The sequence below is a fragment of the Magallana gigas genome, chromosome 10 (genome assembly GCF_963853765.1).
Source record: "Magallana gigas chromosome 10, xbMagGiga1.1, whole genome shotgun sequence".
Lineage (NCBI taxonomy): Eukaryota > Metazoa > Mollusca > Bivalvia > Ostreida > Ostreidae > Magallana > Magallana gigas.
In genome coordinates this window covers 35,924,518-35,948,523 of record NC_088862.1, presented here as the reverse complement: position 1 = coordinate 35,948,523, position 24,006 = coordinate 35,924,518, and the positions used below count along the sequence as shown (strand labels likewise).

Here is a 24,006-nt window from a genome sequence, read left to right as displayed (position 1 = left end):
TATATTCATCTTACAATTTAGCCTTCATCATGGGGGGGGGGGGGGGGAATTATTGGTTATAGCAGTAAAGGTAGTCTCTTATATTCATCTTACAATTTAGCCTTCATTATGGGGGGGGGGGGATTATTGGTTATAGCAGTAAAGGTAGTCTCTCATATTCATCTTACAATTTAGCCTTCATCATGGGGGGGGGGGGGGATTATTGGTTATAGCAGTAAAGGTAGTTTCTTATATTCATCTTACAATTTAGCCTTCATCATGGGGGGGGGGGATTATTGGTTATAGCAGTAAAGGTAGTCTCTTATATTCATCTTACAATTTAGCCTTCATTATGGGGGGGGGGGGGTGGGAGATTATTGGTTATAGCAGTAAAGGTAGTCTCTCATATTCATCTTACAGTTTATCTTTCATCATGGAGGAGTATGGGGGGGGGGGGTTGGGGGGTTATTGGTTATAGCAGTAAATAACAGTACAGACAGACGAGCGTTTTTTTTCCAGTGCTACTTTACTGTCTGTAGCTGTTATGGATGATTTACCTTGGACTCCTGTATTTTGCGCTGTAGCTGGTCGTTTTCTGAGATGACCTTGTCCAGGGCAAGCTGTTTTCCTGCGAGGCTTTCCTCCAGTTCCTCGATTCTGTCATAGGCCGCGTACAACGCTGTCTGTGTCCGCAGTAAGGTCCGGGTGTCCTACAACACGTCAATGTAATACTATATCATAATGTCAAACATCAATGTAATACTATATCATAATGTCAAACATCAATGTAATACTATATCATAATGTCAAACATCAATGTAATACTATATCATAATGTCAAACATCAATGTAATACTATATCATAATGTCAAACATCAATGAAATACTATATCATAATGTCAAACATCAATGAACAGTTAACATCATGGAACAGTCCTCATCATGCAGGGATTTATCTGTACATTCTCAGGGGCCAAAATTTGGCCCCATTCCAAATCGAAAACAGGTTCATTTTCCCCCACTTTAGCAGTATTTTTTCCCAAATGGTGAATTGTGCTTATATATTGATTTTGTTGGGAAAATACTTCGTAAAGTAACCAAAATTACCATAAATTTTCTGTATTTAACTCATTTAACAAAGCTGCAGTCAAATAAGGAAATAAGTTTAAAAACACTAGGTAAACATCGCCAACTTCTAATCCGAATTTCCTCTGTTTTTCTAAAAACATTGTAATTTGTGGTTTACTGTGAATGTATCATATTATTTATACATTACTAGATCGATGCTTAAGGTATCCCACTCCTCAATGTTCTTGTATCAAGAATTTCTTGAGAAGTATTCTATTGAAATCTGTAGATAAAACACATTAAATAATACAAAGATAATGGGAGGTCAGTGTTCATCCCTCTGAGTTATGGTCAATTAAATTTGACCTTATTGCACCTAAAATGCGATTTCAGCCTGATTAGGATTTGTTGTTAACCCTTGCTCTGCTATATTGTTATCAAATTTAAAGAGCACCTATGCTGAATTGTTTTGGGAAAATCACATTTTGATGACATCAATTCTTTATCAATGCATAAAATCTTTATTTACAAAGATATATAAATGAAATTTTCCAAAGTTGTAGAGCACGGTTGTTTTGTTCTTTTGAAAAAGTTTGCATTAATTTCATAAAGAATTGTTGCCATGGTAACCATTTTATTTACTAATTGCAGAAAAAAAGTGTTAAAATTCTTTTTAAATTAGCATCAATTTTATTCAAGGCAGTGAACCAAAGGACAATTAATTTAAATATGATACAAAAATAACAAAATAATACAAAATTGATTCATAGTCATAAAATTTTCATTTCAATGAACTAATATCACCTTGTGATTTGACACAATTTCAAGAAAATTGTCACACTTATCATTAATTGAATTTTTATCATATCACTGTAAAAAGTTAAGACGAATCATTTTTCAGCTGGCATTTTTTCTAGGTTTCTTAAGAAGATATTTCCCAAGGTCACATACAAAGAGGTCAAGGTCACCACATCAAGTTAAAACTCAATACCACATTTTAAACATTTATAATGCGTTATTTATGTTGACTACTTCATCAGCAATTACATTTTTTCATGCACAGTGCTTCCAGTTTGTTGAAATTTTTGTTAATAACTTTATAAGACTGCGGAACATTAACTGGCAATTTTGGAAATGTACAGCTTACGTCAATTTCACCTGTCACAGTCAAACATTTGAATTGGTGGTGACAAATTGACGCGGACGTTTGAAAAAACATTGGATTGAAACTGTATTATTTCATCAATAAGTAAATAATCAGCAGATATGGGAAGATCACAGTTCGGGAGAGATTGTACGCAAGGCAAAGCATTGTCCGATGTCTTCAGTGAATCATAGGCGCTCGTCAGCCAATTTTGTAAATGACGAACGATATCTATGTTAACATACTATGAAACCAACTGATTTTGATTATAAAATTGATTTTATTCTATAGAGGATAGAAATATATAAATAGATATCGTTCGTAGAAAATAGCTGGGGAGTGACCATGCAGAGAGTCACACGTCTAAGATCAAGTGGGTCGTTGTTAAATCAGGGTTTATTCCTTGAGAAGGATAATTCAATTTCCGATTTAATAAACTTAATTATACCAAGATGAAAAATTTCCTTTTTTTTTGATAAGTGAATGTTTAAGAATAGCCATGCACGTTCATCGCTTATCTAGCATTTCTGAAGTCATCGGACAATGCTTTGCCGTGCGTATAATCTCTCCCGAATTGGGTTTTCTAATATTTGCTGAAAATATACTTATTGATGAAATAAAATAGTTTTCAACCGCTTTGCTGATATTAAATTAAATGTCTTTCGATCGCTTTAACTTATAAAGCAAGTTAGAAACGCCGAGGCGGATTAAAAATACACTTCTTAAAACTACAGTTTCAATCCAATGTTTTCTCAGACGTCCACATCAATTTGTCACCTGTTTTGACTGCAACAGGTGAAATTGACATAAACTGTATATTAACTTGCCAGTTATATTCCGCGGTCTTATTATTGGCATACATTTTCAGAAATGATTTGAATTACTTGCATAGTAGGAAAAATATGTTATAAAATGATCAGCTCAGGTTTTTATTCTGTGAATAGAGCAAAAAATAATGTCAGAAAACCTTGAGCGCTGACACAGTTTTCCATCCAACTTATCTGTTGATGCATCAGTACATTTTTTTGAAAAAGAGAAGATAGTTACTTTAGTAATAGCATCAAAACTTTAAAATACGCACTGTACTCTAAGTTAGCTTGAGCTTAAAACACAACTTCATACAACAATATATAAATCATGCATATCATTGCATAGCACTGCATTCTTCAGCTAATATGCATTTATATGAACATACATGTCACTAAACTTTTCAGAAATTTGAAAAGTGGTTGACATTTTTTGGACAAGTTGAGAGCCTTCAAAACCAACAAATATATATCTAACATATATCTGCATGTACATGAAATTGCTATTTAAAAAGCAAAGTTATTTAATACCAGTTGTTTTTTTTAAATAACCATTTAAGGCAATTGTGTATAACGGTAAAACAGAGTATTATTTGAATTTAGAATTATTTTGGTTCTTGGAATTCAGGGCTTTAAAGAAAATTGCCATTGGTTAGACTAACTTAGACAGGTAACATGAATTTTTCTTATGGATAGTCTAACTAAGGGCAATTTTCTTAAAAACTCTAAATTCCAAGAATCAAAATAATTCCAAATTCAAATAATACTCTGATGTAATTATATAATCATGATAATCATGAACACATTTCTATTTTATATCGAACTTATTTCACACAGAGAGAAAAGCGGAAAAGACATGTACCACAATAACAAAAGCTCAATTAACCTTCTGGCTTTCCTCTTACATGTATAGTTTATACAATTGAAATTACTCTTCTGTTGAGGAATTTGAACTCAATCGACTTCTCTTGTAGGCCAAAAGGAATTCCTGCTTTGTATGATAAATCTCAAAGCAAGGAGAAATGCATAGCGACACATTACACTGTCTGCATTTGTAGCTTGTCATGTGGCCACATCGCCTTTTCCGCTTCTCGCCTGGTCTTAATGGGGGTAGCATCTCCCTCTCTGCTGGTCCACAGAGAATGCACTGGCGATGAAGAAGTTTTTCTCCTTCCATCAACTTGTCCAAAAAATGTCTCCCTGTAAGTCTCTCCAGAACTCTGGGGGCAGGTCGTCCAAGTGGTGTTGAAATGCTCCCTCCAGAGCTCTGGATGAGCTGCTCAACGAGCTTTCTTCGGAAATGGCGCTGCACCATGGCATTGTTGAAACTGCAATTTTCTTTGTACAAAATATAAGAATTTACAATTGCAATATTGATAATATGGAAAATAAGTTTTCTCCACCATTTCATACTTTTGATGCCAAGTTTATAATTTTCCACCATTTGGTTGCTCCTATCAACAGCACCCATTTTTTGATCATAGACATGAACCATGGAAGGCCTACGCGGGCATGTTAAGGCTTCCCGATGCGATATGTAGAAAGTCACTTGTCTGTACTTCATACGATATGACGTCATAATTAACTTTGACGTCACGATCTGCATTCCTGTCGATAGTTCTCAGGGAATGTATCTTAACGTTAAAAGTAAATTATATCAAACCAGTATAATACCGCATGTTTCCTTTATATAGATGCTGCAGTTAATTCTAGACGTACAGAATTCATTCATATTAAAAACCAGTATCAAATAATCGGCAGTTTTAAAGCTTCGTTTTAAGTAAAAGACTATTTATAAACTAGTGGTTTGGAAACTCTCCCTGCTACGTGTAAACAACTGAATGAAGAAATTTTAATGCATGTAAAACCAGCTTGGCGCAGGTGAAAGATCAACACAATTTTAGAATATTTTACGTAAAATTGGTAGAGAATATAAGTACCAATGTGAATCGTGCTGCGGAAACCTACGGATTTACCCAAATTCTTTGTAAATCGCTTTTGATTAGTAAAAATGTGCATTATTTTGATGATTTTGTGGAATGTTTCAACAATATCTTCTATAAACGAAATATCTATTTCTTTCCCAAGCAAGAACTTCAAAGTTTATGACTTACCAAAGGATTTTTCTTAAAAATATGTATGATTTAATGTCATTAATCACCTGCGCCGATGCGTTTTAACTAGATCATTTGCAATATTAGGATTCGCCTGTCACGTGATTACGAAGTACATGTGACGTCACAAAAATGCATCAAATATAATGTTTAACATCGATGTCAATAAATGTAACATAGATTTAAAGAAATACTCCCGGTAAAATTATTTTTGCCATGATTCAAATAATATCGTTTTCCAGCCGTATTTTAGCATCGCGACGCCTTAACAATGCTGCGTAACTTTTGCTTCATGATTTCTCATAAAGTCAGGTCTTCTAGTTTCCACATTGACAGAGGTGTCAGTGGTGCTTATTAGGTACACAGCCTTTGCATCTAGATATTTTAAGCAGCTCAAAGGTCCATATGACATGGTTGCTGTGTCCCCTCTGTTGCTAAGCTGAGCTTTCTTCAATTTGTCTGGGATACCTTTCCTGTAACTGCGTACAGTTCAAGTTGCTCCTGTCCCGAGGACCCACAGATCCATAAAAAGACGCGGTGAACTGTAGTAATTATCGATATAAAGAATATGCCCTTTTTCAAAATAGTTTCTCATTAAATCCATAACTAGATCATATGTTGCCCCGTTTTCTGATGGCTGTACAGATTTTTTACCAGTATATAATTTAAATTTTAAACAATATGCATTTTCTGCGTCACACAAAACATATGCTTTTAAACCATATTTGACTGGTTTGTCTGGGCTATAAACACGAAATGATAAGTTGCCTCGCCAGGCAACCATGCTTTCGTCAATGGCCAAAGCTTGGTTGGGTTTGTATACAGAACGAAACTTTGTAAGGATTCTATGGTACAGGGGGCCCAGTTTGAATAGAGGGTCATGGCCCTCAACTCCACGTGGAATATATTTTTCATTGTCGTTTAAATGAAGAAAGGCAAGAAGGAGTAAAAACCTATCCCTGGACATAACACTGGGGAAAAAGGGAGTTGATGTCACTGGATTAACGGTCCAGTATTCGAAAATATCCATTTGTGTAATGATGCCCATTGCTATAACAATGGCAAAGAACTTCTTCATCTCTAAAGCTGTTGTATCCCTCCATTTTTTAAAGCGAGATTTTTCCTTTAATTGTTTGTTTGCAAGAAATTGATCAGCGTATTTGTTTGTTTCATCAGAGATATTTTGGTAATCAAAGTCATCTAAAAAAAGTTCAAAATATTCGATCGGAGAATCAGAATCAGAAATTTCTTTTTGTAAACCTGGTTCCTGCTCAAAACTTAACGGTAAGGGAGTCCTATCACCTTCATTCCAAAGTTCACTATTTAAAACATTGTAATTGGCATGAATTGATTCATCATCTAATTGTGTAGTATTTAAATCCTCTAAATCAAAGCCTTCAAAATTGTCCTCACCGTCACTATCGCTATCTTCAAAGATTTCTTCTATTATGTTATCTCTATCGGCCATAAGGTCTATCGAGCATATTGTTTACATATTTTCAACAGGGTTTAATTGTATATCTCTCATGAAACAAACAAATATTCCACTCAATTCAGTTTGTATTCACACTGAAAAAACGAAAACAAGCAATAGATTTCATTGTTTAATTTATAAAAATGGATATTTTTGCCAATATATCATCGGTAGTCCAAACGATACAAAACAGCTGATCGCCGCGTCATATCTCGACTTCCGGTGCCGTTAGATCAAGTGCTTCCTAAGATTGCAGCGTTATTTCCTTTAAACTATTTTATACAAAGAATGGTGTGTTTATGTATACCTTTCAAATGTTAGATTTAATATCCTTGCTATAGTAGTATCTACTATTTACGTAATTAGATCACCAGACACCAACAACGAAAACACGTGTGCAGCAGCCATTTCTGTCGCGTTGTTTAAACGCCTATATCATTAACTAAATTTCCCTCCAAATTTCCAAATAATAAAGCATAGGCGTTACACCATTGTTTTGTTATGGTAATGCAAATTTTTAACGTGAAAGGCAATTAAGCTAGTGATTATCGATTCTTTCTTCTTTTAGTATTGAAAATTATAAGAATAATACGAGGTGGAATCCACCTACATCTATTTTTAACTGTATACAAAATGTTCCATATAGCATTAGAAAAATACTATCAATAAATGCGTAAAAAATATATAATGAAGTAAAAGAAATATAAGTGTACTTGATATGAACATTAATAAATACAAGAGGGATATAAACATGCAATAAACTTTATCGGTTGATTCATATTAAAGCTGACATGAATTCATAAATACGCATTATTTCCCTTTTATCTCCGACTACCGCCATATTAGTTGTCGATTTCTATTGTTCTGTTCATCGCTACACACCCCCTATATAAGGCCGAGAATACTATTCATGCTTCACCGCATTCAGGAATCTCATACACCCGAACACGTTACCTTGGACGAAAAGACGCATAGAAAAGCGTTTTGAAGAAAACTAATATGACACCCACTGCACTGGTAAAATATGTCCAATACGACGAAACAAGACAGGCTGAAATCCAGGCGCAGATACTTCAAATTTTCCTCGATAATTGTAGACCGTTTTCCTGTGTATGTTATAACATCGCACATGCGCAAACCACACACTGTGGCAGATCGAGCTTTGTCAATTATCGCATGGATTTTATAAACGGGATCGGAACAGATGGAAACGTTGTTACTTTCTGGGATTTACTATCATTCAGCTACTGTGTTGGATGTTGTGTCGCCGGGGTTTTCAAGAAGATGCAGACGTTATGCATCTGTATGAACGACACACGTGTTCGATGTGCATGCGAAGTAACTTAGCACAGTCTGTGCAAAATAATACGGATACCTTGGACATCCTTTCAAAGAATAAATATATTTTTTATTTCATTGATTGTTGCTTTCTTTATTCTTTATTACTACATTTTACTACAATGTGTAGTTCATGCATTTAGAAGTCCGTGCAACGTGAATGCCTCGATCGGAAAGCAACCGACCGTAACTTTCTCAACCGGTATATATACCCCAGTGGCAGCAGAGGAGCGATCGAAAATAATATGGCGACCAAATGCTTTTATGAATTCATGTCAGCTTTAAGGTACCGAATGTCGGCGTCTACCTATCGCTTTCACTTTTAACAATGGCGCCGATACAACACATTACTTACTGGAGAAAAATGCCAAAAGAATGTAACCAAACCTGTATGTAATCATTTTATTTTAATAAATCCTAAAATTATGGACCAGTATTATATATTTCAGAGACTTTTACCGGAAAATAAGAGCAATATAAAAAAAAATCATGCAGACAAAATGTGATCGTCTGTTTTTCATTGAAACGCACATATATGTGCGCCCCGCATGGTAGCACATACTCTGTAATGCGCACATATATGTGCGCGCAGCAGAGCAAGGGTTAAGCAAACTCTTTTCTTAAAATGTTGTTTTTAATCATGTACAATGGTCACACTGAATAGTGCATACTTGCCAACCTCCCACACTTGAAAATCTGGTCATGACCAGATTTCGAAAGTAAAAAATCTGGTCATAGCGCGTAACGACATTCACGACATATTTACCATGCATTTCATAGGTATATACAATAGAAATATGTGTTAAAACTTATGTGTAATACTTAATTGCAAAGAAGCATTATAACTACAGGTAACAATTGCTGACTTTGAATTTTGTAAAGTGATCTGACACAGAAAATGGTAGGTTGTGTTCAGCTAAAAAAAAATGCAAAAATAGCTTCAGCTACATTAGCCTTGCTTTTGAACTCTGTAAATGATGGCATGAAAGTTGTAAGTGACTTGGAAGACTTTAAATTTGTGTATTAAAAAGCATTTTAAACATGATTTAGCGTTTTTGAATGTTTAATCAGATCGTTTTGGGCACAAAATCCAATATTCAAATGTGCGTTACATAGATCACAAACACCCTCGTTTTGTACTCGATTACTTTGTTTTACCCATGGGAATTCATTTTCCCCGATATGTTCATAAGGTACAAAAATATCGTTAAGTTAACTTTTCTTTTTGTTGGTTTTGATTCCGCTGGCCCCGATGAAGCCATAACGCTTAATGATTTAAACCTTCGGTTTGTCAAAACAACTCACAATAATAATTAACACTTAATGTGTCTGCATGTTTGTTATAGCCATCGGCATTGTTTACGTAAATCCAAGCTCAGCTTGGGTTCATAACTGGAAGTCAAACGCGCAACGTAATTTACGAACCAAATCCGGAAATCGGGAGATTTTCGGGTTGTTCGACAAAAATCGGGTGAAGGGTCGAAAAATCGGGTGTGACCCGACGAAATCGGGTCAGTTGGCAAGTATGGAATAGAGGGATTACGAAAAAAAAAATTGCATGAAGCTGCATAAATTTTTGTATGACCTTTCTGCACTTAAAAAAGACAATTTTTATAATAGTTACAATTTGATTTGAAATAAAAACATTTTGAATATCAAGAATTTTAGAAGATTAATCCAGTTTGCCTACATATGTATTCAGTATCATTTTGACATAATAAAACATGGGGGTCAGTGATTTCAAATTTTAGATACATGGCTTCAAAGGTAAAATTATTGCAAAATTTGTCTTAAAACAATTCAGACATTTTCTATATATTTGCATGATTTTATGCTAAACGACTATTATTCTCTCAAAATCTAGTTTAATACAAGTCATAGAGAACCTATAGAACATGTCACAAACCTATCAAATGTTAAAAATGAGAATAATGAATAAAGTATAACTAGAGGTACTGTGAGCAAGCTCACAATTGATACCCCCCGCTAAGAAAATCATAACTCATGTATTTTTTTCTATTATAGAAAACATTGGATGAATCTATTTCACTGTCCATTTTCTATATATACATAACAACTGCTCTATTTTTTAATAAAACTGTCAATGCTAATATGAGTACACAAACCAATTTCAATTCTTTAAATTCCATTTTAGTTCAAGTTAACTGTTAATGCATGAGGACATTTGTATCCTTATGTTAACAAACATGACTCGAATCAAACAAAATTCCATGTCAAGCAACCATTTAATATAAACATTTTGAATTATAAGTATACTGAGCCCGATTTTTTTTAAAACAATGACCTTGAACTTCCTCAATTGACCTTGGGTCACGCCTTTAGGTCATCAGCAATCTTTGTGTGAAGTAAGTACTTCCAATGTTTCTCCATAAGAAAGATATGGACCAGACACGAATTTTGAACTTTTTCTGCCAGTGACCTTGACTTTGCCCAAATGACCTTGGGTCAAGGTCATGACACACCCTTACGTCATAAGCAATATTTGTGTGAAGTAAGAACTTCCAATGTTTCTCCATTAAAAAGATATGGACCGGACGCGAATTTTGAACTTTTTCTGCCAGTGACCTTGACCTTGCCCGAATGACCTTGGGTCAAGATCATGACACACCCTTAGGTCATAAGCAATATTTGTGTGAAGTAAGAACTACCAATGTTTCTCTATTAAAAAGATATGGACCGGACACGAATTTTGAACTTTTTCTGCCAGTGACATTGACCTTGCCCACATGACCTTGGGTCAAGGCCATGACACACCCTTAGGTCATAAGCAATATTTGTGTGAAGTAAGAACTTCCAATGTTTCTCCATAAGAAAGATATGGACCGGACACGAATTGAACAGACAGACGGACAGACGGACGGACGGACGGACGGACAGACAGACGGACGGACGGACGAGGTGATTCCTATACACCCCCCCCCCCCAAACTTCGTTTGCGGGGGGTATAATAATAAGAAAAGTATATTGAAAATTCATAAAATTGCTTGTTTCTGTCATTTTCGACTAAAAAACCTTCCGCACGAGAAAATAGTTTCCCCCAACACTTGTTCGTTTCTTGAATTCAAATGGATTTTCTTTTCGAATGTTGTGTAATTATGAAATTATGATCTTTTTGTGAGGTTTAAATTAATAAAATCATATTCATTTAAAATATAATGAACATATGCGCAATGAAATCAAAACATGAGGAGTGATATTTTAAGTAATAGTAAGCATTAGGGATTTTTTCAAATAGAAAAATATACTTTTATATTTTTGATGCATTTTTAATGCATTTTTGCATTTTAAAAGAGGATGTTGATAATTGTGTACTTCTTTGAAGATGTTAATTTAAAAAAAGACTAAATGTTCAAATCCTAAATGTAGAAATCTTAGATATATATATACATCTGTATAATGCAGTAAGATTCTATATAAAAGTCTAGCTATTTGGTTGTCCAAATTCAGAGGTCTATGTGGACCATATCTCAAATTCAAGATATGAAATTTTTCCCATTCATCAAATGGTCAATAAAATTTTCCCAATTCCCAAAAAATGGCATTTCCCAAAATAGGCTGATAAATCCCAGTCATTGAATGTTTTACACCATGGAACAGTCCACATTATGGAATGTTCTACACCATGGAACAGTCCACATTACGGAATGTTCTACATCATGAAACAGTCCTCATTATGGAATGTTCTACACCATGGAATAGTTCTTATCATCAAGCTGTCCACATTATGGATGTTGAACTTTTATGAAAGGCTTTAATTACAGTTTTTACACATCTGCTTTGTGGTAAAATTTTAATAATAAGCAAAAATATTTCTTGCATTCAATTAGCAATCTTTGTCGTAAGCTCTTTCCTTAAACATACCCCATTATACAGAGAAATAAGTCCACAAAGTACTTACGTCAGGTGCTGTCTCAGTCATTCCCTGGTCGCTCTAAAACAAACGGATTTCAATAACAGCATTTAGTCAACAACAAATAAGTAATCAATGGCACATCATTGATTACAATCGTTTCAATTAATGGTCCCTTATATCAAATGTTGCAGAATTTTTGTTTTTCCATGAAATCATTAGAAATGTTATGTTTGGGGTTTTTTTTTAAATAACTCTATCATATTTGTCAAAAGCAAATAACAAGGTCTTTATAAACTGAAAATTACTGAAATAAACAAGAGCTGTTTGTAAAACACTTATGCCCCCTCCCTTGGAAACATCTGCGAAGAAAATGAACGGAAACTACAAATAATTGGAATTTTTCTGAGGCCAAGGCACATAACTCTGACATAAAATGCTTGAATGTACCCAAAATTAAACTTGATCTAGATATTATTATGATAAACTTTTATACCAAATTTCATTTCAATATGTGCATCCTACGCAAAGAAAATGAACGAAAAGTGCAAATAATTGGAATTTTTCTACATCCAAAGGGCAGAGCTCTGTCGAAAATTGCTCGATCATATCCAAAATCGAACTTGACCTAAATATTATTATGATAAACCTGCATATTAAATTTCATTTCAATATGTGCATCCTCTTCGAAGAAAATGAACAGAAACTGCACATAATTGGAATTTTTCTACATCCAAGGAGGCACAACTCTGTTGAAAATTGCTTGATCATACCCAAAATCGAACTTGATCTAGATATTATCAAGATAAACCTGTATACCAAATTTCATTTCAATATGGTTATCCTCTGCGAAGAAAATGAACGGAAACTGTTGGTGGACCGACCGACAGCAGCAAAGCAATATGCCCTCCTTTCTTCAAAGGGAGGCATAATAAATGGATATTCTCCATTTGAATAGTTTGGGGATTGTATTTGAGTGTGTGGGGGGGGGGGGGGAGGGGGGGAGGGGGGAAGGGGGGTCCCTAAGTATGTATACAGGTATACAAGTAAAGTTAAACATTGGGCAACTTTACAGAAGATTCCTTATTCTACACTTGAGCATTTATTTCCCTGATGCTGGTCATCTGCATCATCAACCAAATTCAGATTATATTTTACAGAGTTCACAACAGTCAGAAAAATGATAGTGATACTGTAAATTCCTTATATTACGCGAGTACTTAATTCCGCGATCCTGCTGTGTTGTATCAAATCGCGAGAATATAAAATCGCGAACGCAGGAGATATATTCATATTTCTGATAGTTCTTAACTCTCAGAAAATAATAGCAAGGTTTTAAAATCCGCGAGGGATGCTTCTCGCGATTTTACGCGGATATAAATTCCTCGCGTTTAATATGGAATTTACAATGTATCAAAATCTGCTTGGATAGCGATCAGTGCAGAAAAAAATTACATAACTCGCTAACCCAGGTTACGTATTTTTTCTGCACTGCCGCCACCTTCATATCCCACATGAATCACCAAAGGAAGTACATGTATTTTGTTGTTTAAATAACGCTGAGTTTGGATCAGATTCTTACATCAGAAAAAGACACATCCCCTGAACTAGACAAAGAGGCCTCGCTTTGGTCTGTCGCCACGGTAACTGGTTCTTCTTCCCCGGCATCTTTTGGTAAGTGTGTCTTCTTCTTCTTTCGTTTCTTCTGGAACTCTGCTAACTGAAAAGACATAACAGTTTAATGCAATATCTTTATCACATTTAATACAAAATATAATTGAATTATGTATACAATTGCAATAAATTATTGTTAGTCATACATTCTATGAATAGGTATTGATACAGGGCTCAAAGCAGACTTTGGACAGTCACCATATGGGAGCCTATACTGTAATTGTGGATGATTTATATTTTATCTATAATGATCATTGCGTCTTGTGTTGTGACTGTATTCATTACTGTATATTTACATCATTCTACAAAGTATCATTCCCTCTATTTCTAACGGAAACTTATAGTTAATTCATAGATCTATAGAAACAGCCAGACTGAAATCTACATGCCCCGTTTATCGATTGGTCGAAATCTACAGCTGCTGAAACTGATAAGAAACTGACAGGACAAATATAGACACGCCCTGTTTATCGATTGGTCCAAACCTACAGCGACCTAGAAAAAATCACGGACTGCACGAAATAATCATGACGATGTCAGCCTCAAAGTCTCACAGGAGGCGATTTGGCTGTTTCTTTTAGCTAACGTACTTACATACATTGACAGTAGGTAATTTAGTGACTTTTCATAATCAATTTATCAATTAGCTAAAAGAAAGATGTTAATATAAAGAATAAAATGCTTTCTTTGATGATTCATTCGGGTTATGAAGGTAGCGATCAATGCAGAAAAAATTTACATAACCCGCTAACACCGGTTATGTTTTTTTTCTGCAATGTCACTACCTTCATATTCTGAATGAATCACAAAAGAAAGAATTTTATTGTTTAAATGACATGTGTTTCTGTATTGTTACGTTTTAAATGTCAGGTTTGTTGCCGATGTCGCTCTTGCGTCAGGCCATTCTTAACAACGATGCAGGGTTGCAAATAACCACTTGCCCACTCGCAAATGCGAGTAATTTTTACTCTTGTAGACTATTACTCAAAGAATTATTTTGCCCACATGGCGAGTGTAAAATTTATTGACTCGAGGACCAACTTGGGCAAAATAGTTGTTTTTTGATCAGTACTTCACTTCACCAGAATTTCCTCTGAAAGAGAAGCTGAAGTTGCCTTGTATTACGAGTTCACAGTGGTTTAAATTAACCCCAAAGGAATCAAATGATACTTATCTAATTCTGAAGATGTTTTCAGTTTTCACAGACTCAGTTAACCCCTGTTGTAATTAATAACTGTCTTATCTTTAGGGGTTATAACATACGGGTGATGCAACCACATACTGTGCAACCGATGTTTCTTTCTTTTAGTGTTGATATTACAATTAGTTGGTAACTTGTAATTAGTTAATAAATTTGCCAAATTAATGCTAAAATAATCATAAAACTGTTTGTTTACAGTTATCCTAAAACAATAAGATCCTCTACATAATGGTTGTAATTGGGTAAAAGGGTTGGACCAATACCTCCACAACGCACAGAAAAACAGAGAATGATTTTATTTGTCATTTAGCTAACACAATTACAAAACATTTAATCTATAAAATTTATGAATACATAAAAAAATTTAATTTAATATATTGGATTTAATTTAAATTAATACTGGCACATAACAATTTTTATTCTCTATATTTTTATATTATAAACTAATTTCATTGTGAATATCAGTGGGCCCCTAAAAATTATTGTGGGCTTGTATAACCTGAAAAGTTGTGAGTCCACATGGCCCCTGGGTTCGAAAATATTATTTGAACCCTGTGTCTGAATGTCTGTTGACGGGGTGACCACCGTTACGTCCGCAACGACAGTACTGAAAGGACAACTGAAAATCACGGTTTCTATTGATGTTGCTCGTTTATAATCCCATTTTACCTCATTTACTGTTTTTGCCATGAAATCACTGTCACTTTTAACATCATGTTTGAAAATTCGCTGTTTAAGGTTGCCATGTTAATGGTAATATCTGAGATATTCTGAGTGCAATTTCGGACAAAATGGCAGGCAGATTCAAACGTGTACATGTATACTAACAAAATGCCTTGGTACGACCAATTAAATGGATATTTTGTGGACATAAGTACATATGCATGTTCAAAACGGTTTGTAATGCATTAAAATGTGTTTTTCCCCTGCATATTATTTTTAACAGACTTCAATTGACGCAAAGCAGATCTGTTTCGCAGCTGCTAAATTACAAATATATGGGAGCAATTCTTACTGTGACCTAAGTGTGACCTAATCACGGTAAGATTATTCTTTCTACGGTCTGTTCTGTAAACAGTGCGTAGGTATGGCTGTTACAACATCGAGTTTTCACTACTTCCATCCTCACCATACGAAAAGACTGAAAAGAACGTATTTCTCAATGACAACACTCCGATTGATGAAATTGAATTAATGCATATTTTTCTTAAACACTGACATAGTCAGACTACCTACGAATCATGGATGTAGGATACATCGGGTCCGATTATCGCCACGCTGTACACATTGCATTGTCCCGGAATCAACATAACGGAATTATTTTCATTTCGTCAAAGAAACAAGTATATATAAAACCTCTGTAAGATAAACTTGCTGCACCTTTTGCTTTCCTGCTTTTAGTTTCTGCGTTCTCTCGTCATCCTCCATTTTTATCAACTTGTTTCTGTTTGCTAAGTTGTAGACGAAGTTTTAGCGGCCATGATTAATTTTCCCGTCAGGTGTCGCTCGGTGCATCTAAAATACGAATAATCTGGATAGGTATCCGGAAGGGAAGTTGATAAAGTCAAGAAAGAGAATGTAATACATATACATGTATGTGATTCCCGTTTGACTGATAAATATCATTCGTAATGAAATGCTTATCTGATCAACAATGATCATGACTTTTGAAAAAAAAAATCTTTCAGAGTCAATATCTGGGACGGATGGTCTGATTACCCCCCCCCCCCCCTGGTATCAGGTGCGTTCGCCCTATATCCACATGTTCGCCTTATAGTCCGTTCGCTCTAGGTCCCTTCGCTCTAATTATCGTTCGCCCAAAATATCGTTCGACTTAAACCTCGTTCGATGACGTCAGGCAATAAACCTAGCTGCAATGATGTAGCCCGGCCTCTCCGACTTCTTTATATCTGATGTTTATATAGGATGTTTATAACTCTCCCCAAATAAAAAAAATAAAATAAAAAAAATCAAAATCAAAAAAAAAAAAATCGGGAGAGGACGGGCTACATTATTGCAGCTAAAATAAACCATATTATAAGTTCCCCCACCCACCCACACACATACACCACATAGGCGTCGGAACCCCCCACTTTTTTTGCAAAGTTATACCTAACCATTAGAAACATAGTATGATAGAGGGTTCAGCCCCCCACTTTTTCTCGCCGGAAAGATTATTGTTCCTAAATTTACCTTGAAAGATTGAGAAGTTGGATTCAGAAGCATACTAGCTTTTGATTGGATAACTGCAGGCAGGTCTTAAATCTACACGCTCTAAAAAGTTGTAATTTTATCACTTTTTACGTACGGGAAGAAATATCACAAAAGTATAACTTTGAAAGGCTTCATTTTTACCCTATAAATTCTCTAGAATCCATTAGATTTGCCTCCAGAACCCCCACCACGGCTGTGTCCTGGACCCATGCGGGTCTCAAGACGGCCCCAGACCCCCTGCCTACAACTCAGGCACGTACGTAGCATCGTTTTTGAAAGTGGGGGGGGGGAGGGCAGACTCATCCAAAAATTCTTGACAAGCAAAAAAAAAATATATATATATATATTTTTTAAAAAAAAAAGGAAAATGTTAAGTTTCCCAAATTCTTCAAAATCTTAAATCCGTGGGGGGGGGGGGGGGGGGGGGTAATATATATAACTTCAATTTCACTCCTCATTTCCTTTTTTTCATATCAATTTTTTACATACTCCCAAAAAAGTGGGGGGGGGGGCAACTCAATGATAATTCAATTTTTTTGTATGTAAATTTTAAAAAAAAAATTGTTTCTGCGAGAAAAAGTGGAGGGGCCAGCCCCCCCCCCCCCCGATGTTACGTGCCTGCAACTGGCGCCCATGTACACTTAACTTCATATCCTGGATTCGTCCCTAATAATTCAAAGGTGAATTTTGAACTCATCAGATCATTTTACCGGGCAAATTATGTCCGGTTTTAACCTATTGTACATGTTATACACTGTTCACAGTTACCATCCGTTATGCATAGACACTGTACTATAGCAATATAAGTTATGATGTTATTGCACATTCATTAGGTTTTAAAAAGTGCATGCGCGAATCTAGAAGAGGCAATGTAGGAGAAGGACCCCCTGCCCATCCCCCCCCCACCCCCGCCCGGTGAAAAATTCTAATTTCTCAAATTTATATAGCAAAATTACAAATAAACCTACAACCCCCACTCCCACATCCGGTAATGAAAAAATTAATAACATTTTTTAAAGATATATGTAATAAAGATAAGTTTATCCGGCAAATGTCAACTGAATGTGATAGTGTTATTGAATTTTTTGCAAACTACATATTAATTTGTCATGTTTATAGTTGTTTCCAAATGAGAAAATCCACAGTTGTGTTCAACTAAATGAAACTGAAATATACTAAAATAATCATCTTTTATATGAATGTAAACTATCATTTAGAAACATTCTCTCTTTTTGTAAGTGTGTATATATATGTGTTGTTGTAATTATTGTATTTTGTCATTTTGTATGCCCAAAATGGCCCAGAATTTGGAAATAAAATTATCTGAGCTATCTTTTTCAAATCCTGGATTGATGCCTGAGATTTTATCTTAAAAAAGCAGACCGATTTTACATTCTAGCAGGAAGAAATTCTAAGAACCTGATACATTGCACAAAAATACAGTCGAGCAGTGGTTTTCGGGATTCCTGGTGTTTCGAGTCATTAGTCATACCCAAATTTGCGCAATGTCTCGTTGCTGTTTCAGTGTTTGTCTGATTCATGATAATGATAGTAAGCTTTTTCTGTGGGTTTATTTTTTTCTGTGTCTGTGTATTTACTTATATATAAGTATATCTATTTGCTCTAATTTGGTCACGGAATTTCTTATTCTAACTTCAATTCAAATCAATTAGATTTCCTTTACTGGCTTTATAGTTATTTTCAGTTTCATTTATAATATGCTCCGACAAAAATGGGAGGGGGGAGCAAATGCATACAAGTTAAGAAAATTTTCTCTGCTGCAAATAATCCCAAATTGGACTCGTTCACTAATCGGCGCACAATACCTATGAATGAGACATATTAAGTCCTGCTGACCATTCACAAAACAGCTGAGACACCCCTGCGAATGTGTTCGGAATGTTTTCTTTATCGTTGCTAAGTATGTAATAAATCCAGAGGTGCTCGAATAAAAGTTCACGAGACTTCACCGAGATTTGTTAAGTTCCTGTGAAATATCGAGCGGAAGTATAAGTGCTCGGATAATATTCTCAAAATACGTAAGTACTGGTCGTTTTTCATATCATATCCTACTTGCATTTATGCTAGAACATGAAAATCGTTTAAGATGTATGTTTTATTTCACCACCTAGCGGTTATTTATATTAAACGATAACATTCAGAACAGAGTTATCGTTCGTGTTCAACCACGTGTAGAGTGGTTGAAAAAATAAACATTGGGTTGCTTAATAAAATAATAGCCATGTTTGATGCTTGTGGTGTGCAATACCATGTTTTTAGAAAAGTAATGAGTGTCTGTTTTGCATAAAAAATTAATATTTCGAGTCATTTTCAAGGAACATTCTGCATAAAATAGTATCGTCTGTTTCACTATTGATGCTATTACTAGGTCAGCCGCGGATCGAAAATTAACCCTCAGGGGGAATCTCTACAAGCATGTTAATTGTTGCAACAGCAGACAAAAACTACTTTTCGTATTGTCGCATTTATTTCTAGAACACATTTTATCACCAATTAATGAAGATAATGTTTGATATCATATACCTAGTAGTGTATCAGCCCTGATACACGTGTTTTGGACTAGGTGAGACAGCAACCGGAAGCTAGGGCTGTATCACCTTCGGGGCTGATATTTCTCTGTCTCAGCCTGTTGTCAAGGGGGTGTATTGCCCTCAAATTTGAAATCGATAATTTCCATATATCTCCGCTTTAAATTAAAACTAGTTTGTGAAATAACGATAGAATTACGAATATATAATACAAATTATCACCTTACACGTCTGAATATTTTTTTTTGTTACCGATCATTGAAAAATAATAATTCAAAAATAGCGCCAAAGAGTGATGTGTATCCAAGTAAGGGGAGGTTACCTACACAACGCTTGTGTATTTAGAACAATAGCACGCTTTATTTAATATCAATCAACGTTTAAATTATGGAGGATATAGAGAAGGATGGAATGAGACTTAATCTTAGAAAACCAGAGATTAGACTGTAAAAATTAAGGTGTTAAAGTAATGGACGCGCTTATGAACGTTCTCAAACAACTTTCTAGTTGCTATAGAATCTAACAGTCTGGATCTTTATGAATGGAATCTGACGGGAAACTTACGAAATCCCAGTGAAAGAATTTGACTCATAACGAAGCTGCGTAGGAGGGAAGTTTCTCTCTCGATAATTTTGAATTCTAGAAGATAGTGCTTCATTTCAGACGACAGACTCCCTTCGACTGTATATTCAAATGACGATGGTTTGTCAACGAAGTCCGACAACTCTTACAGTTTTAACACATATAAAAAGAAATAAAAACGAACAAGTTTTGTAAATCCGAAAAAAATCTATTCTAGCTTCTTCATGATAAATCATATTCCTAATTTGGAATTTAAATTTGAATTAAAGTCTTTGATTTTAGATATATGATATAAACAACATCACACTTTTGTGTTGATCTCGTCCCTGGTATCAGCCCTCGGATGGTATCGGCCCGCGCCCTTCGGGCTTGAGCCGATACCAACCGCTCGGGCTGATACCAGGGCCGAGATCAAAACAAAAGTGTGATATTCTATATAAATCAATAAACCTCTAGATTTTATATTTGACTACAAGTACCTAGATTTTATGAAATAGACTATAAACACGAGGCATGATTTTTACTGCGAAACTGAAAGGGTCAAATAAAATCACGTGGTCTAAAATCTAAATGACAATAACATTCGCAGGGGTGTGAGAGGTTTGAATGAACTTTACCATGGAGAGGGGGTCAAATGAATTTTTTGAGATTTGTTTCATAACAACTACATACATTTACATTAAACTTTATATCGAATTTTGGAAGAAAATTATCGAATTAACACACACGCAAATGACTAGTTTAATGAACATAAGTAAGACACGCGAGTTATGTACCCTTTTTAAGATGAATGAAATCGCCCAATTGATCGAAAATCGGGTCACACCCTCCAGTAAATATTCTAGCTATATGAATATATATTTGGTTTAATCTAAACTGATGATTATTTGGTTATGATGTTAATCCAACATCAATTATTACTTACATTGTACCTTAGACAATATTTAACAACCTTTTGCGATGACCCCCCTCCCCCATCCACCTTTCAAATATGGTTAATCTATTTTTAAATCAGGATAATACACACGTGCACTGAATGGTGAACATCCCTTTTACTTGAAAATTTTTGCTCACTGTTGCTTATTACATCCCACATAACATTTATTAACATTTTAATATAAGGAACATTTGTTTAGGCAAGCAACGTGGCCCATGGGCTCTTTGGTTTTTTTTTATGTTAACAAATACAGTGAGTCAAACTGATAAGATAATGTCTGCTATGAGAGAGAGAGAGGAAGAGTAAGACCCACAGAGAGAGAGAGAGACAGACAGACAGACAGAGACAAACAGAGAGAGACAGAGAGAGACAGACAGACAGAGACAGAGAGTGTGTGAGAGAGAGAAAATATGTATTATCATAGACAATCAGGAACAGACTGAGGGTGAGAAAAAGAGAGTGAAAGCAACAATAAGAGAGCAAAATTTACAGAGAAAGCCAGAATGAGTAGGAAAGATTGAAAGAGAGGGAGAGAGCACCTGTTTAAGAATGAAATAATGAAGGAGAGAAAAGCGAGAAAGCAAGAAGAGAAATTATGAGACAGAAAGATAGGAGAGGATAAATAAATAAAGAAAATGAGAGATCAAAAGTATATGTTTAATTAATAGAGAGTTAAATAAAGAGAGAGAAAAAGGGAGAGAGAGAGAGAGAGTTAGCTTAATTTACTCCTTGTAACAATACAGGATTAGAACTCTAATGTTCTAACGTTTAATGTTTGTAGATCAAAGTTGTGTGATGGAGTCACTGAGTGGAATCCCAACCCAAGGGACAGAAAAACCACAGCAAGGAAACCAGTGTCTGCTGAAACTGATGTCTCCCCCCACTCTCTCACAGTGACAGGTGTAGATCGTTGTTTACACATTTCCTGTGTGACATCAGACCAGGTCTGGGTCAGTGATAGAAACAATCTCATCTTGACAGACACAACAGGTGTGACAACATTGTGACAATTGGCGGGGGGGGGGGGGGGGGGGCTCTTAATAAATGCAATAATTTTTTGAAAATATCCTTCTCTGCTACTGGGTATTAATCTGATGAATTAAGTACATTGTTATGATGAGGAAGAGTGCTTCTTTCAAAATTATAAATTTCATGGCCCCTGGGTCAATGGTTCTGGTGTTAGGGCATGCTCTAATGATTATTTAGGGTAGGGTGGTGTAATTTCGACCAATTATTTTTTTGTACATTTGATTTGTTCAATTATTTCACTGTATGTTATGCTACAATTTTTGTCATATTTTTTTTTTTAATTTAGAAAGTTTATTAGTTATAAGGAATCCTGGAATATTTAAAAAGATTTTATGAGCCATGTTATCATAATGCACATGAATAAACATTGCAAAAGCCACACTGCAGTTACTCAGGTGACCGATACGGCCTCTTGTTATCTTTTGACAATACTTTCGGGCAGAAACAAGCCAGTTCAAGAAATGTTTACATTGTAATCCTCAAATCCACAAGATGGCCGCACATCCCCATTTAGTTGGCTGGATGGTTAACACAGCTAACCATCAGATACTTCTAAAATTGGTTAAAAGGATATGAGTAGGCAAATGTTATGAAATCATTCAAGCAGTCTCGGTCTTCTACCTATTTCATCTCTGTCAGGCCTATTAATGTGTAGCCTTTGGGCCTCTTGCTATCTTTTGACAAAAGTTTCGGGCAGATACAAGCCAGTTCAAGAAATGTTTACATGTTGATCCTCAAATCCACAAGATGGCCACATATCCAGCGTTAGGTGGCTGGATGGTTAACATAACTAACCATCAAATATTCCTAAAAGGATCTATTGTGAATAACAAAAGAATTTACCTATAGGGGAGATAGATTTCCTAAATTTTTTCGAATTTGCATTTTGAACTTTGCAGTTTTATTATTAAGCTTCAAAGTTGGCCAAATTAAACAGCATTTTCTAAGTAAAAGTTATATTTCTGCATGGCTTTTGGCCTAGATATATCCTTCAAGACCTGCCTGCCACTAAAAAATTTTTCGATATTTTGATAGGTTTTGTTCAAAGAAATAAAATAAAATACAGCAAAACTCGTTTATAAAGAATTTCAAGGGACATAGAAAAAACTTCGTTATAGCCGTAATTCGCTATACGTTTATAACGAATTCGTAAAAAATGTCAATATGACCATTTCATTTCAATTTTTAAAAAAAATTCCGGATACTATTTGAATTTGAGGATTTTATATATGCATCTGAATATTGCATGTTTTTCAATGAAATTTGAAATGGAAAAAATTCTTTATAAAATTGATAAAATACGTTAAAATTTTGCCAGCGGAGGTCTTAAAATTACTTCGTTTTAGCCGTAAATTCGTTATAGCCGTGTTCGTTATATACATCAATAATTATTTTCTATAGGTTTATATAAGAAATTTGCCGGGACATGAAAAATAATTCGTTATAGCCGTAAATTTGCTATATCCGTGTTCGTTATATTCGAGTTTTGCTGTAGAATTGTTTAGGGGCACAGCGGCCCTGGGGTTGAATTTTGCCCCCCCCCCCCCAAAAAAAAATAAATCCAGAAACGAATTTCTATCATAGTGGTCTATATTTACATTGAAAGATGTGAGGTCTGGTTAGCCCAGACATCAGCATATTTTGTTTTCACTCCAACACGCCAGCATGCATTTATCATTAAAAAAAAAAAATTATGTATTCTATAACTAAAGCATATCCGAAGTCTATTTCATTTTAGATTTCTGAGTAAATGCGTTTTTACGATGAAATCCTGATTCAAATATGTTTCTTCTACAAATGTTTTCAAATCAGTCGCTATATTTCTAACATTAGCGTTTTTCAGTACTTTGATTTTTATATTGGAGAGGCTAGCGCAACAGTAGTCACTCGGAACTCCTCGGATGTCTCGCGCACTCGACATTTGTATGGAGCGTAGCGGAATCAGCCGAGGATTGCCGATTGCAACAGTAGTAAAACATTTTCAAATCCTGGATTTGTGTCAGAGATTTTATTTTTAATCTAGATA

General features: G+C 35.1%; 3 protein-coding genes across 3 annotated transcripts in view; 2 read left to right on the top strand and 1 right to left on the bottom strand.

Moving 5' to 3' along the window:
- Window positions 1-24,006, top strand: part of LOC105332837 (uncharacterized) — a 302,923-nt gene that overhangs the window by 26,524 nt on the left and 252,393 nt on the right. The window lies entirely within an intron of this gene.
- LOC105347843 (uncharacterized) overlaps window positions 1-24,006 on the top strand; it is a 239,174-nt gene that overhangs the window by 200,847 nt on the left and 14,321 nt on the right. The gene's annotated exons all lie outside the window — the stretch shown is intronic.
- On the bottom strand, window positions 508-16,265 carry LOC117683419 (uncharacterized). The gene is made up of 4 exons (XM_066073591.1): window positions 16,050-16,265; window positions 13,377-13,514; window positions 11,843-11,875; window positions 508-689 (listed from the first exon to the last, which is right to left on the bottom strand). Exons 1-4 carry the CDS (start codon window positions 16,095-16,097, stop codon window positions 522-524), a joined length of 387 nt encoding a protein of 128 aa, XP_065929663.1. The 5' UTR covers window positions 16,098-16,265; the 3' UTR covers window positions 508-521.

What these genes read in the sequence shown, in the direction of transcription:
- LOC117683419 (XM_066073591.1), bottom strand. Translation starts at nt 16,097, where the DNA reads ATGGAGGATGACGAGAGAACGCAGAAACTAAAAGCAGGAAAGCAAAAG. An exon ending in TAAAAGCAGGAAAGCAAAAG is followed by an intron (nt 13,515 to 16,049) that starts GTGCAGCAAGTT and finishes ATGTCTTTTCAG; the next exon opens with TTAGCAGAGTTCCAGAAGAA. An exon ending in GGGATGTGTCTTTTTCTGAT is followed by an intron (nt 11,876 to 13,376) that starts GTAAGAATCTGA and finishes CGTTTGTTTTAG; the next exon opens with AGCGACCAGGGAATGACTGA.